General features: G+C 55.2%; 1 protein-coding gene across 4 annotated transcripts in view; it reads left to right on the top strand.

The window, feature by feature from the left end:
* Positions 1-14,898, top strand: part of ZBTB16 (zinc finger and BTB domain containing 16) — a 188,351-nt gene that overhangs the window by 120,652 nt on the left and 52,801 nt on the right. For 3 of the 4 annotated variants that reach the window (XM_059707822.1, XM_059707819.1, XM_059707820.1), the window contains exon 4: positions 5,935-6,021. The exons of the other annotated variant lie outside the window; for it this stretch is intronic. In XM_059707822.1, the coding sequence (XP_059563805.1) occupies positions 5,935-6,021 (87 nt within the window). The remainder of the gene's footprint in view (positions 1-5,934; positions 6,022-14,898) is intronic. 4 annotated transcript variants of the gene reach the window in all.

Genomic DNA, 14,898 nt, shown 5'->3' with positions numbered 1-14,898 from the left:
AAACATCGATCGGTCAGGGCCTCCCATACATGCCCTGACCAGGCATCGAACCTGCAACCTTTAGGTGTTCAGAACAACACTCCAGCCAACCGAGCCACCTGCCTGTCTCTGTAGCACTGACTCTCAGATAAACTCAGTGCTGGGGCTGGGAGTGGAGGTCACAGCAGCCCCCGGCCTGCCAGGTGAGGGTCCACTCTGGCTACAGGAGGGCTCCTTGGACAGGTGACTCCTGCATGTACTGGAGGGAGGGGTTGCTTCTTTGCTGCAAGGGCGTGAGTCCTGGGCAACTGGGCGGGGGGGCGGGGGTGGCGAGGGCTGATGACAGGGAGGTCTTGCTCCAGACTAGGCAGACAGCCCCACTTCCCAGCCTCTCCTTTCTTCTCTGCTCAATGGCCTGGGTTCCAGCCAGAGACTGTGGACCTTGAGCTGTGAGAAGGGGGCAGTAGAGAACCCGGGAGAGTGTGTAGAAGAAGGACTCTGCCACCCCCTAGGGGACAGCCTGGCAGTGCCCGGAATGGCCACTGTCCCTCACTGTCCCTTCCCAGATCAGTTCTGCTCCCAGGAACCTGCCTGAGGGTTTCTTTGTTTATCCGCACTTAGTGTATCAGAAACTGCGCCCAGCACGGAGCAGGGCACCGGGGATAGAGAGCGAGCATGACAGGGGCCGGGCCTCGGGGAGCTTGCCGCCTGCCGGGAGGCTGGAGCGGAGCCCAGCAGGCAGGGCGGCCGAGGGGCTCCCAGGCTCGGCGCTGTTCGTGGCCGGTGCTGAGGGGCCGCCAGTGCTGACAGGTTGGTCCTGTGACGGATATTCCTGCTCCCTCAACAAGACAGCCACTCACCTTTAAGTCAGAGGACAAGGTGTGTGGAGAGATTATAGTGAAATATGTCTTTACAAATGTGAGCCTCACCTCACAAAAGACAGATGACCCCCAAATAACTGTACGAGAGTCCGTGGAGCAGTCGTGCAGCGCGGCGTTCTTCCCAGGAGCCGTGCGCCCTGCGGTGCGGAAGGGCTGCTGCCCCTGGCTCTGCGCACCTGCCCTGACTGGCCGCCCTTTCCCACCACGCCAGGTCTCTGGGGCCGATTCCTGCTGCTCCCACATCCCAGGTGAAGCGACAGCCTGCGGAGATTAGGCCCCTGGCTGAGGGCCACACTGGTGATGAGCTTGGCTGGGGTTTGAACTCTGATCTGTCTGACCCGAATCCGAGCTCTCAGCCAGACTCTGCTGCTTCCTGAGGTAGACATGACACCGGGCTCTTACATCTGCGAGTGCTTGGGGAGGAACCGCGTGGTGTGTTTATTCGTGTCCATGATCTCCTGCCATCCGTACACCCGCTGCGAGCAGGGCGGGCAGGGACGGCCATCCCCTCTTACAGACGGAGCTAGTTCATCGAAGTGTGATGACCATTGTGGTGACCACAGCAGTACGGCTGAGCCGGGCCGGGGGCCCCGCCCTCGCCACCCAGAACTTGCCATCTTCTCCTTTCGTTCACTAAGCTCTGCGATGGCCAGGGAGGAGAGCAGGGGTCTAGCCCGCCTCATCCTGTGCTTCTCCCTCCTTCCTGTTTAATTTCTCTCTCTGCAGCCCATCCCTGACTTGACCCCGTCGCTCACTCTCCCAGCGGCTCCATTCCCTCCAGCGGCCCGCGCCCTGCCTGTGCCTGCGATGGGCTTTCCCACGCAGTGGCCAGTGGCCTGCGTGCGTCCCTTGCCTGCACTTCTCCATCACCGTCAGCTCACACCGGTCTTTCCTGGCCACGCCGTGTGAGGTGGCACCCCCGCACCTCGATCCCTCTTCACTTAGTTTATTTCTCTTTTTTATTTATCACTCGTCACCACCTGTTTTTGTTTCTTTTACTTTACAAAATGTGCCTTCCTCTCTAGAATGTAAGCTCTTTGCAGACAGGGATTTGTCTCTGTTCGTGACTGTAATTCCCCTTTGGCACGTATTCCATGGGCCCCCCTGCTTATAGGGGGGATGTGGCCAGGAGTGGCCATCCCTGAGCCGTGCCCGGGAGTTCGCCCACTCCAGGAGGAGCCCCAGGCAGTGCTGTGGGGGTGAATGCACCCACTGTGTGGCACGGGCACAACCTTGTCCCTCCCCCCGGCACCCTCACAGTGAGGCTGTGTCCACGCACGAGGGGCTGAGTGATGTCACCGGGATGCATTTTGGGAATCGTCATGTGGTTCACAGACACCCGAGTTGCTCTGAATGCAAGCCTGACATCATACTGAAGGCAGCAGCGAACAGCATGTGCACAGTAAACAGGCAGAGACTGTCTTATTGATTAACAGATGAGGCCTCTATTATCGATCAGAGCTTGCTGAGGAAATTTATCACTTTTAATTTCAGGGATGCCAAATATTTCTGCCTCTGAGCCAGCCATTACAGAGACAATTTAAAGGTGCATGTGCCCCTGGGAGAGGGGGTTGCTGCCTGTCTCTGCTGGCTTGTGTGTCCTGGGTGCCTGCCTGAGCTGTTGGGCTACGCTGGGGGGGAGTTGGCGTTGGGGTGGGGTGTGCTGGGCTCGATGAATGGGAGCTGATGTCCAGGGCATCCATGTGTGAGGAAGACTCTGACCGAGTGGCTGAGGACAGGAACTTGCACACCCCCGGCTCAATTTTGTGACTTCAGCCAGACAGGCTTGGAGGGGAAGGGCTTGGAGGACGACCAGCTGTGGTCAGGTAGAGCCCAGCCAGCGGCTGCCTCCGCAGCGAGTGCTGATGTGCCGTCTTCCTCTGCGCTTGTCTGGCGCACACATCCGGCCCTTGATGTCCCACCTGCCTCCTTCCCTTCTCTCGGCCATTAAAGCCGCCCTGACACCACATCCAGGGCTGTCTTCTAGGAACTCCTCCTACCACATCCCTTTGAAGCAGAGCTCTGGCTTCCTGGGGCTTCCCAGCCCACAGGGAGCCCTTTCTTTCTGGTCCCCACTTCCCTCCTCAGGCCCCTTCCCCTTCTCTAGGGAGCCATGAGAACTGATAGAACCAAAGAAAGAAATACAATTAAAACCAGATCCCTTACAGACCCACGGAAAATCGTGGCTAATGATTTGGGGCCGGGGCAGCTTCTCTGTGAAGGGCCGGGGCCGCCCCTCCCCGGTGTTCCCGCTCTGGCCCGTCCACTCTCTGAGGCTCACGCTGCATCTCCAGGGTCAATGTCTGCCACCTCTGTGACACAGGGTGGCTGTGTGGACGTCAGGCTTCCTGGCTTTCTTCAAAGCTCTGTAAGCCCCTCATAGGCCCTGGGGCCCAGCGATGCCCTCCAGCTTGAAGGGAAACCCAGAGGGGTCAGCTGTTCTCCCTGCCTCCTGCAGAACTCGGCTCCAGCCACCTAGAACAGATGGCAGTGCTTGCTTTTAAAGCACTTAAGGGGAAGTTCTTTCGTATCTTTCCTGGGGCACTGTATCACGCGCTCATTCTGTCAGTCAACGAATACTTGTTGAGCCCCTACTAAAGGTCAGTGCCCTGTAGGGCCAGACAGTCCCAGTCTTCTCGGGCTCCATGTCCCCTTCACTGGTGAGAACTGGTCATTGGTGTTTAATTGAAGACTGACGCTACAACTTACATTCTGAGTTCTAGCCCTTAAGAGTGTGCTAATACTCCTGATTTTAAACTTTTAAAGAGCAGTAGCACCATTTTTTCCAAATAGAGTTTTACACAAAACCTTGATGCATTCAAGGGGTAAGTTGGATTTTCACTTCTTTGATTTGAGAGACGGCAGCCCAGCGCTCACGCTCCTACCCAGGAGGCATCTCTGCGGATGGAACCAGGAGGCTGGAGGGCACTGGGCTGCAGAGCAGAGGCTCTGACATCGGCTGCCAGCTTCTCCTCCACCTCCGCTGCTCCTGTGGGACCCTGGGCCAGCTGCTGAACCTGCCCGAGCCTGAGGTTTTCATATGCTAAAGGGGGATAGGAATGGTAAGCGCTTTAGAAGGGTTTCAGCATCAAATGCAATGCTATGTCCTCAGGACTTAGCATCCTGCAGTGTGTGATAAAGTCTCAGGAAATCTGAGAGGCTTTGAAAACGCACTGGATTGTTTCTGCTACAGCATTCTGCCTCTATGAACCCTGATAGACAACGAAAGCACAGGCACCCTCAGGGAGGTGCTCGGTCATGCCGAGGGGAGCAGAGGCAGCGGCTGGGGAGGGCGGAGCAGCGAGGGCTGGGGTGCTCGGTGCGTGCTTTCTCCAGTTTTGAAAATAGAAAGGGCCTGGAATAGAGGAGGAGTGAGCCCAGGCATCACTCAAGCCCAGAGACTCAGGAAGGGTCGGGTGGTGCACAGGGGCCAGTGAGGACAGCTCCCTGCGGAGGCCTTGAAGCAGCGGAATGGAGAACCAGTGAGGGCCACTGTATCTTCTTGAGCAAGGAAGGGTGAGGAGTCACGTGGCCTACAAGGGGCCCGCGTCCGCTGGTTGGCTCCGAGGGCAGCTGGTGGTGTGGCGGCCGTCCTGAGCCTTCGGTGTCCTGGGCACGGCCCCACAAGGGCCTGGTTGGGGCCGTGATTAGAGACACGCGGAGGAAGAGAGGCATCCAGTAGACATTTGGAAGAAAACCGCCAGGGCTCACACAGGTGCTCCCTGGAGGAGATAACATCTTGAAGACGACGAGTAAGCGGTAAAAAGTCGTCCTGTCTAACTTGACATTGTCGCTTGGAACCTTGTGAATAGTGGTTCTAAAAAAGTTTACCAAGTTGAATTGCACTGAATTGATTAGTTTATTCCACAAGTATGTACAGTCATAGGTCCCACTGCGGGGGAGAGGGGGGCAGATGCCCTGCTCCCTCCCTCGGGAGCCAAGTGTCCGGAGATGGAGACAGGCAGGCCCACAGGCATTGGTAAAGGAGCATGCGCGGCTGCGAACTGGACCGTACGGGGTGCGTCGGAGCAGAAAGGAGGGCTCCCTCCCCCAGACAGCGGGACAAGGGGAAGGAAGCTGATGCGTAAATGAGGACTAGAGACCGGCTGTACCGAGGGGCCAGGGCGAGGGGCAAGACTGTCAGAGACTGGAGGTACAGAAGGATGTGCAGAGACCTTGTGGTGAGGGAGGACGCAGCTCCTCACAGGGCTGGAGCCTGGAGAGCAGGAGTGAGGAAGCCGGGACAAAGCAGGGAAGCTGCTAAGCACACCGAGAAGCGCTTTGTGCCGTGGCCGGGTGCTCAGTGGTTAGAGCGCTGGCCCGGGCACTGAAAGGTCACGTGGTTTGATTCCCAGTCAGGGGCACGTACCTGGGTTGCGGATTCGATCCTGGCCCCGGTCAGGGAGTGTGGGGGAGGCAACCAATTGATGGGTCTCTCTCACATTAATGTTGCTCTCTCTCCCCCTCCTTCCTTGCCTTCCACTCTCTAAAATATCAAGGGAAAGGATGTTCTCCGTGAGGAATAACAGACAAACAAACAAACAAAAAAGCACATTGTGAGCTATCAGGAGGGGTTTGGACTTTACCCAGAAGGCACTAGGGAGTCATTCCGGTTTTTGAATGGTCAGCTGTAGGAGGTGGCTGGGGGGAAACTGTGGTTTAGTTTTGGACACACGGAGCTAGAGGCTTATCCAAGTAGAGGTATGTCAGTAATTCCCTTGAAGCATAATCTAGGCAGCAGAGCATGCATCACTCACTCCTTCCCATCCCGCACCTGGAGCAGCCCCCAAAGTCCCTTCTTACCAGGCGTCTCATCGGGAGCCCGTCTCTGTTTGTCTTGGTTCCCTCTTCTCGCTGGGAGGGCCCTGGACAGCGCATTTGGAGTTCATGTGGGTGGTGGTTACCCCTTGAAGGAGGGCTGAGCTGGACTGGCTGCTGGGGCCTTGATTCTCCCTGACACATCACAGGTGTTCACCCCCTGCCCCAGGTCCACCTGCTCTGTTTGGGCCCAGGACCCCGCCTCCTAATGGAATGTCACTCTGGGAAGTTAGTAACCGCCTCCCCTTTCTTTCAGCGGGCGCCAAAGCCTTCGTCTGCGATCAGTGCGGTGCCCAGTTCTCGAAGGAGGATGCCCTGGAGACACACAGGCAGACACATACAGGTGAGTCGGCTTCGATCCCCATTCTCCAGCTCCTCCAAAGTGTGGTAGCACATGGATGGGAGGCATCTCGGCCGCACCCCTTCGGCAAGGCGATATCCAGTCATCTCCTGGGGACTGCGAGTGGCGGTGGCTGGGCAGGTGTGACTTTGCTCCCTAAGAGCATCGCCCTGGATTAGGCCTAAATCTCTGTCTCTAACAGGCCACGGAGGTCCGTCTTCTCTTGTCAGGATCTTTGAAAGTCCGGGATGTTGTCTAAGCATCCCCTTCCTCTGAAGGGTCAGAAGACCCTTTATCCCCTGTGACCAACTCTGACACCCTTGTGTGGCCCAGTGGCTGGTCCCCCATCTGTGAGGGTGGAGTCCTGGTCTAAAAGAAAGCAGTCTGCACACAGGGTGAACAAGCAACAATATCATGCTACTTGACTTCACAGCATTGATTTCACAGCATCAGCATCATCTCATCACTGTGATCGCACTGTCCTTGTCATGGGTGTGCCTCCCGCCCACTGGACACTCCTCAGGTGCCAAGCACTGGTCTCAGTGTCCCTGACCTCACCTGGCCTGTCTCCCAGTAAACGTGTCAGGTAGGAGGCGACGCCCATGTCACAGATGAGACTGAGGCTCGGGGGACAGAAGGTGACTTGCCTGAGTGAGTGAGCACGGGAGTGGTACAGCTTAGACCGTCTGGGATGAAACCCAGCTAAACTTTTAGCTCTGCCACTTCCTGTGTGCGGGACCATGGATCAGTTACTTAAACTCCCTCCATTTCAGTTTCCTCATCTGTTAGAAAAGTGGAGTAATGATAGTACCTACCATAGAGAGTTGTAGGGATTAAATAAGATGTTTTATTTAAGGTGATTGGCAGAATGTTTGGCTCTTAGTAAGCATTCAATACATAGTAGTAGATGTATTTAATTTAATAAGTATATGTTGAGTCCCTACAACATTCCTGGCACTGTTGGGCCATTTAGGGAGAGTAACATAGGTGACGGACAGCGCTTCTCATGGAACTGTGATCCTAACAGGGCGAGAGTATAGGCAAATAGGTGTCGAAAACACTGCCACGTTATGGTAAGTGCTGGTGAGAACAGATAAAGCAGGATGAGGGTAGAGAGTGATGGGGGGAAGGTGGAGTTTTAATTAGATGGTCGGGGAAGGCCTCTCAGAGAAGGTGGCATCTGAGCAGAGTCCTAAAGGGAGGGACTGAGCAGCACAGCGTTTTCAAATGCTTGCAGACCATAAGCTGATCAGAGACTTGTAGTTATAAAATATAAAGGACTCTTCTGTCTCAATAATAAAAATACAAATAACCAACATTAAAAACGGACAAAGGAATCTGATAGACATTTCTCCAAAAATAGACAAATCCCTGAGCTGTCAGAAAATGCAGATCAAAATCTCAGTGAGGTCCTGCTTCACCGGGGCAGGATGTGGCTGTAATAAAAATACGACTGCGAGAAGGGTTGGCGAGGATGTGGAGAAGTCAGAACCCCGCGCTGCTGGTGGGGGTGCGGAATGGTGCGGGCACTTTGGGAAACAGTCTGGTAGTTCCTCAAAAGGTTAAACAAAGTCACCGTATGACAGGGCAGTGCCCCTCCTAGGGACGTACCCAGGAGAAAGGAACACATGCAGCTACACAAGAACTTGCACACACGTTTATCGCGGCGTTATTCATGGTAGTCAGAAGGTAGCCCTAGCCAGTGTCTGCCTGCTGACGAATGGATGAAATACCATGGAATATTATTCAGCTACGGAAAGGAATGAGGTGCTGATACATTCCACAGCATAGGTGAACCTTAAAAACCTCACGCTCTGTGAAAGAAGCCAGACACAAAAGGCCGCGTGGTGTACGGTTTCATTTACAGGAAACACCCAGGGAGGCAGATCCATACACAGAAAGGAAATGGGGGTTCGTTTCAAGTGAAAATGTTCTAAAATTGTGATGGTTACACAACTCTGAATGTATTAGAAACGATTGAACTGTCTTCAGTCACTCTTAATATGGTTTGGAACTGTGCGTGTCTACCTACACACGGATCTTTTTCAGGAAATACCTGTACTGTTTGTGCTCTGTGGTTGGGAGTCCGCGGATACGGAGGGCTGGCCGTATGCTTTGATCTATGCCATTTTATATAGGGGACTTAAGGATCGTGGGCACAGAGGCACAACTGAGTTTGGGGGAGTCAGAAGTTATACACGGATTTTCAGCTGCATGGGAGGTCAGCACCCCGAATCCCCCATTGGTCAGCGGTTAGCTGTGCTTTAAAAGCATGAATTGCACATTGTGTGGTACCTGAATTATATCTCGGTAACGCTGCATACACATGCATACCACACGCACATTTATAGGGAAGGGGACAGTAGCTCACCACAGGGCTAGAATGGGAGGGTGGCCTGACTCAACTTACGTGTCTGGGCGAGCGCCCTGGGCCCTGGGTTGAGCGGGACCACAGGAGGGTCTCCGTTGTCAGTGGCTCTACAGCAGTTGATTGAAGCAACGGTGTCTTTCTTCTTGGGCAGTTGTGTGGGTTGACGGTGCTCAGCCGGACAGTTTTCACCTGGGGCCTCGCGTGGGGTTGCAGTCGGGGAGTGTCTGCCTGGGGTATTTTGCAGACTCGACCGGCCTGGGAGTCCGGTGGCCTCCTCAGCCCCTCGCGGGCGATCGGTGCTCCCCCACGTGCCCTCCAGAGCCGAGTAGCTGGACTTCATGACAGCGCCGGGCAGCCCCCCTGAAGCTGGGCGGGGACGCGGCATCGCTCCGCCAGGCTTTAGTGATCACAGCAGGCACAGGTCAGCCCAGGTTCCGGGCGGCCGACTAGAGTCCTTTCTGGGAGGGCTGGCAGGCAGACAGGGAGAGGAACTGATGGCAGTCGTCTCTGGACTCAGGGCTGAGCCACCACGGGTGTGTATGTGTGTGTGTGTGTGTGTGTGTGTGGACTGCAGTGGAAGAGGGAGGGAGCCCAGTGCGCTGCTGCCGTTACAGTTATTGTCGCAGGTATGTATGTCCTTGTCCTGCCTCCTCACCAGGTCTGCTCTCCTGAGCGGGCTGGTGCCACGGGCGTTGGCCTGTGGCAGTGGGAGAAGAGCCTTCTAGGCGAGCTGGCTCTCCTGCCGGCGCCTGCCTGGCTCTGTTGGAGAAGGGGACTTGCCCAGATGATTGTGCTCAGGGCCCCAGAGCTGGTTGTCTTGAGAGCCAGAGGCGATCTCCCCGGCCCAGCTCTAGACCTCACGTCACTGAGGACCCCACCCTGGAACTGCCCCGGGGCTGAGAGACTGCGTGCGGCCAGGGTGCCAGGCAGCTCATTCTGTCCATCAGGTTCACGTGCAGAGCAGGGAGCGAGGTGCCACTCAGCCAGGCCTGGGGAGAGGCACAGTCCCGCGCGGGGAGCAGAGGGGACTCTGTTCGCAAGCAGACCCCACACCTTCTGGCCTGGCACTCGCTAGAGACATGACTGACCAACACAGACACCTCCCAGCCTCCCCCCCCCCCCCAACAGCTTTCTTCAGATATAACTCACCGTACAGCTCACCCGTTGAAAGTGTACAGTTCAGCGGCTTGGGTATATTACTCTGTTAATTTTTAAGGCAGTGGTAAAACATGTGCAACATGAAATTTGCCATTTTAACCGTTTTTAATTGTACAATTTGGTGATATTAATGACCCTGGCCTGTTTTCAGAGTTTGGGTTTTGCATTGGCTTTGAAAGTCAGGACGTGTCCTCGGACCAGTGACTTTCTAGGATTGATGAAGTAATGAGAACTTGAGAGAGGTCAGCCCTTTCCGTTAAAGGGTGATTGACTGTTTAGAGAGCCAGAGTCAGAAGCCTGGGGTGGGGCTCTAACTCCACTACCTGGTTGGTGAGTATCTTGCCTTGTTACTCGCCTTTCTGCCCTACAAGTCCCCTCACCTGCGAAAGGAGCCCAGTGCGGTCCCTCCTGTGGCACAGGTAGGGCCCAGCCCGCTCAGCCTGGCTTTTGCTCCTCCAAGCTGAGTGCTTGGAGCTCGCGAAAGGGGAAAACAGTTGAATCCCAATTAAGGATGAGAGACCAAGGTGGGTGCTTTGAGAAAGGCGCCCTCCCCGCCTGGGTGTGAGAGTGGCAAGCCCCCCCAGCCGAGAGGAGCGCCTCCTGGTGCCACCGGGCTGGGCCCTCCTGGGCAGAGGTGCAGCGGCAGCCTCACCCTCAGCGGAGGGCCGGCACCCAGGCGGCTCTGCCTGACAGGTGGCAGAGCTCGCAGGTCACTTCCAGCGCTGTTTCCGCGGAACCCACACCAGGCTTCCGGCTTCTCTATGACCAGCCGTTGGACGAACACAACTGAAATCCGCTTGTCATCTCTGTTCTCAGAAAGGGACCCCATGACGGGGAGAGGCCTGATGTGAGGAGTGCTGGTAGGAGCGCTGGGGGAGCCAGCGGGTGCTCGGGCTGTGGAGAGCCAGCGAGAGAGCAGGGAGCGCGCTCTGAAAAGGAGGAGGAATCGAGACCCCAGAGAGGAAAGTAATGGCAGTGCCACCTTATACTTCTGACACCTTAGTTTATAAAACGCCTTCCTGTATTATACCCATTTAATAGATGAGAAAATGAAGGTCTAGAAGCCACCCACTAGGAGGGGGAGAGCTGGCACTTGACCCAACTTCAGTGCTCTTCCTACGACGCCTCAGCTGCCTGCACATTGATTTACTGTTTAAAGAGAGCATGTCAGAGACCATTTAGCTCATTGATCTCTGGTCCGTTTGATTAAGAATCCTCAACATGCTCCAGCCGGTTTGGCTCAGTGGATAGAGTGTCGTGGGCCTGCAGACTGAAGGGTTCTGGGTTTGATTCTCATCAAGGGCACGTACCTCAGTTGCAGGCTCCTCCCTGGCCCGGGCCTTGGTTGGGGTGTGTGTAGGAGGCAACCAATCAATGTTTCTCTCACATCGATATTTCTCTCTTCCACTCTCTCTAAAAAATCAATGGAAAAATATCCTGGGGTGAGGATTAAAAAAAAAAAAAAAAAAAAAAAAGAATCCTCAGACCCGGATGCCCATGTCCCCTCCTGAAACAGACCGGGTCTGGAGTTCCCTGCCTAAGGCCGCCGTCAGGGGCAGTCACAGAGCTAGGGTAGCATTGTCAGATGGGTGATGGTGGGCCGCACAGGTATTCTTGACACTGGAAAGTGAATTTAGTAAAAAGTATTTCCTTTTCCATTTTAGCCAACAGACTGCCATCTTTTGACCCGTTTGTTGTTGTTGTGTTAATCCTCACCTGAGGATATTTTTTCCACTGATTTTTAGAGAGAGTGGGAGGGAGAAGGCGGGACAGAGAGAAACATATTGACTGGTTGCATCCCACAGGCGGCCCCAGAGATCGAGGCTGCAACCAACCCAGGTACGTGCCCTTGACCAGAATCAAACCCAGGATCCTTCCGTCTGAGGCCCGACACTCTATCCACTGAGCCAAACCGGCCAGGGCCAACATCTGACCCTTTTGACGCCACTTAGCCTGGACACGTGTCACGGTGTGTGTGACCCACCTTGTCCGCCCCCTCCAGGATCTTGGTGAGCTCCAGCCGGGGCCCTGGGAGGCCACGCTGTGGTTGGGCTGGGCTCAGGCTCTGTTGCCACACTCCGGTTTTCTGTTTTGGTACAGGGAAGACATTGAGGAGATAAACAGAGATCACTTTACACCTTTTATATTATGACAAATACATATTGCAAAACACTGCTGCTTCCAAAATGTTTGGGTGGCAGAGCAGCGAGGAATTAGCAGCTACGCAGCTCCCGAGATGCTTGTACTTCATTCACACATCAGAACTTTTTTACACTTTCCAGCAAAATAAAAAGTGAGAAAGCACACATACACGCGCACACACACGCACGCACACGCACTCACACATGCGCCCAGCGCACCACTTGGATGCTATATCAGGAAGGTCTTAAATTAGTAAGGAGTTCTTTAAGTGCAGATAAACTGATAAATACCATTAATGGCTTAATTTATACTCTGGGTTTGAAATTTGACACATGGACACTATCTTGGCTCAGGAAACACAAGTGGGCTTGTGCCAGAGGTTTTAATGACCGATCAGTAATATAAATTGCTGCATCACTGCACAGAAATAGCTTCTCCATGTCATTTGATCTGGAAACTTCTCTGGCCAGGCAGCAGTTAATAAATTTAAAAATAATTACCCTCTTTATTCAAAGTCAAGCTAATGAGGAGTGGTTTTTACAAATCATAACGTTGTCTAGGCCACTGTACATCCCCTTTTGGGACTTGAGCAGACCCGGGGGCAGCAGACGGACTGGGTGGCATGAATTAGAGGGCAGGGGCGCTCCTTTGGCTGCTGGGTGAACGTGAGGGGCTGGGGCCGTCTTCAGCATGCCCTGTGGGGTGGGGGAGGGGGGTCAGCGAGGAGGCCTTGGGGGTGACCTATAGGAGTCATCAACTCTTTTAACCCATATGTAGGGGACTCAAAGCAGCCACTTTCCTGAGATCTGAACATGGGGAGATGGGCCAGTGCTGGTGGTGGGCCGGGCCAGAGCCCATGGAGGAGGAGAGACGGGTGTGCACACGGCTCCCGGGGTTCGATGGACCTGCCCAAAGGAAGGGAGTGGATAGGATGGTCTCTAGAGCGCTTTGCTCCCCAGACAAGTTTGGGCCCTAACGGGGCAAAGCAGGTTTGTCTTTCAGGCTTTAGGGAAGAGGGACCCAGGAGCTGGTGTCAGAGTGTGAAGTTCACATTTTCTGTGCGTGGGGATACCCAGAACTTGGAAGCCTGTACCTCATTTAGGCAAATGCTAGCCCCATCACTTTGAAGTTGTATGATCTTGAGGAGGTGGCTTAACTTCTCTAGGCCCTGCTTTCCTCTTTGTCACGTGGGCAATGATGGCGTCTGTCGTGTAAGGGGTATTGTGAGGGTTAATTGGATAGTTCATGGGAAGCGCTCAGTGTAGGCCTGGTGCAGAGTAAACACTGGTGTGGTGGTATCATCATGGTGATTCATCGGCGGCCGTGGAGGGCACCCGTTCCCCACCACCGTGGGCGGGAGTGTGAAGGCCAGGTTGGTGGCAATGGTGGTGGAGGAACAGGTTCGGTGGGATTCCCCCAGGATCCCTGACTTGTCCTCTGGCTGGGCCATTTCCCCTGTGCCCACAGACCTAACAGCCACCGGACCCATCCACGTGCAGTTGGGAGAGGTGAGGGCAGAATGAAGTTCTTCTACAGGTTGAACGATCTCACAGAGCAGATTCTTATTTTAAGCTCTGGTGCCTGGAATGCCCAGGGGGACCACCCCTTACCAACACCCAAACCGATGCCGTAGACACCCAGGTCAGACACGCTGCGGAGCTGGGATCAGCATGGCACTGAGCAGGTGTCTGCCCCCCGGAAGCATGTCTCTCAGGAGGCCTCCTCGGGTGGTGCCCTGGAAGGAAGGCTCAGGCATCCTGAGTCCCCACTGGTGCCTGGCCAATGGCTGTGACCGTCGGGAACCTGGGTGTTCTGGGGCTCCTGCCTTCTGTATTCAGGGCTCCCTAGTGCCCAGGTGAGGAGAAGAGGCAGATGGCTAAAGTCACCCCAGGTTAAGGGTTCTGGGGCCAGGAATCTTCAGGGAAAACTTGGGGTCCCCGGACACTGGGTGGAACTGGATCTCTAGTAGACTTGCCCCATTGGCTTGCAGGTTCGTGACCTGGATTTGCTGCCCATCAGAGTAGTCTATGCAGCTGGTTCATTTCATCGTTTCTCATTCACTTATTTCCCAAGTTTCAAAGTACCTACTATGTGCAAGGGCCTTGGTAAACCCAATACCTAATGGTGAACAAAACTGCCTTTCTGAGGGTTACAGTGCTGTGAGGGAAATGACCGTGCAGGTGACCCTGCCTTGGGACCAGATAGTGCACAGCTACACTCTCATGGACACTTAGGAGTTACAATTTACTAAGGCCTCACGACAGCCCTAAAACATAGATACTCTTCTCCCTATTCTTCGCTACAGAAAACAGACCTGGACATGTTAAGGAAGGCCAGCCCAGGAGGGAGCTAGAAAGTAGGCCTCGGGCTCCTGCACCCCAGAGCCCATGTTATCCCTCCCCATGGGGTGTGAGCATTGAACCTAATGTGCAGACCAGGGGGTCAGCTCTGCCCGGCCAACAGCCTAGGCAGGAAACCAGGGCTCAGAAGCCCATATTTGCAAAAGGGGTCAGTTAAGAACAAGCCAGGCAAGAGTTAGGACCCACGAGTTCGTCCAGTCCAAGAGTCTCTCCACCCTGACTACAAAGTAAGGGCTTTCTTTTACTGGCCTAGAAAAAGTTGCTGAGTCCCCACAATCCTGTGTCACACAGGAAGCCATTCAGGCAGATGCAAATGTTGAGGTGCGGGTTCTCCCCCGCTCTGTGTTGGCTGCAGGAGGGTCCTGCAGACCAGAAACAGCCAACACACCTGGCGAACACACCTGGCGAGGGCCAGCAGCTGTGCTGTGGGATCTGCTGCCCCTCGGGCAGGGAGCAGGGGCTGGAGGGAGCCCTGCCGGGGGCCCTCGCGCTTCCCCTGCGAGGGAGCTGGGAGGCACCTTACCGCAGCCCTGGAAGGTGGAGGCAGCGAGGCACACACTCCACAGCTGTGTGACCGCCCCGCGGAAGGTGCAGAGCTGCACCCCACTCTGTGGTGTGCTACCTGCTTACCCCCCTCTCTCTCCTGACATGGTCAGTGTCTGGCCCCGAACTCCAGAGTGGAGAGGACTCTCTGTGGCAGGTGAGCGAGGGCGGGGTGGCAGGAGCAGCAGGCGGGGAGGGGACTTAAAGGGTAGCCGTAGCATTCCTTCCCTCCGGGTGGCTGCCAGCTTTGCTCCTCTCCTGCCCAGGCCCTGGCACTGAGCGACTGCTTCAGGGTGGCTGGCCCTG

Source organism: Myotis daubentonii, chromosome 9 (assembly GCF_963259705.1).
Source record: "Myotis daubentonii chromosome 9, mMyoDau2.1, whole genome shotgun sequence".
NCBI classification, from domain to species: Eukaryota; Metazoa; Chordata; class Mammalia; order Chiroptera; family Vespertilionidae; genus Myotis; species Myotis daubentonii.
Note: the sequence above shows the minus strand (reverse complement) of the source record. Positions and strands in the feature narration are given on the sequence as shown.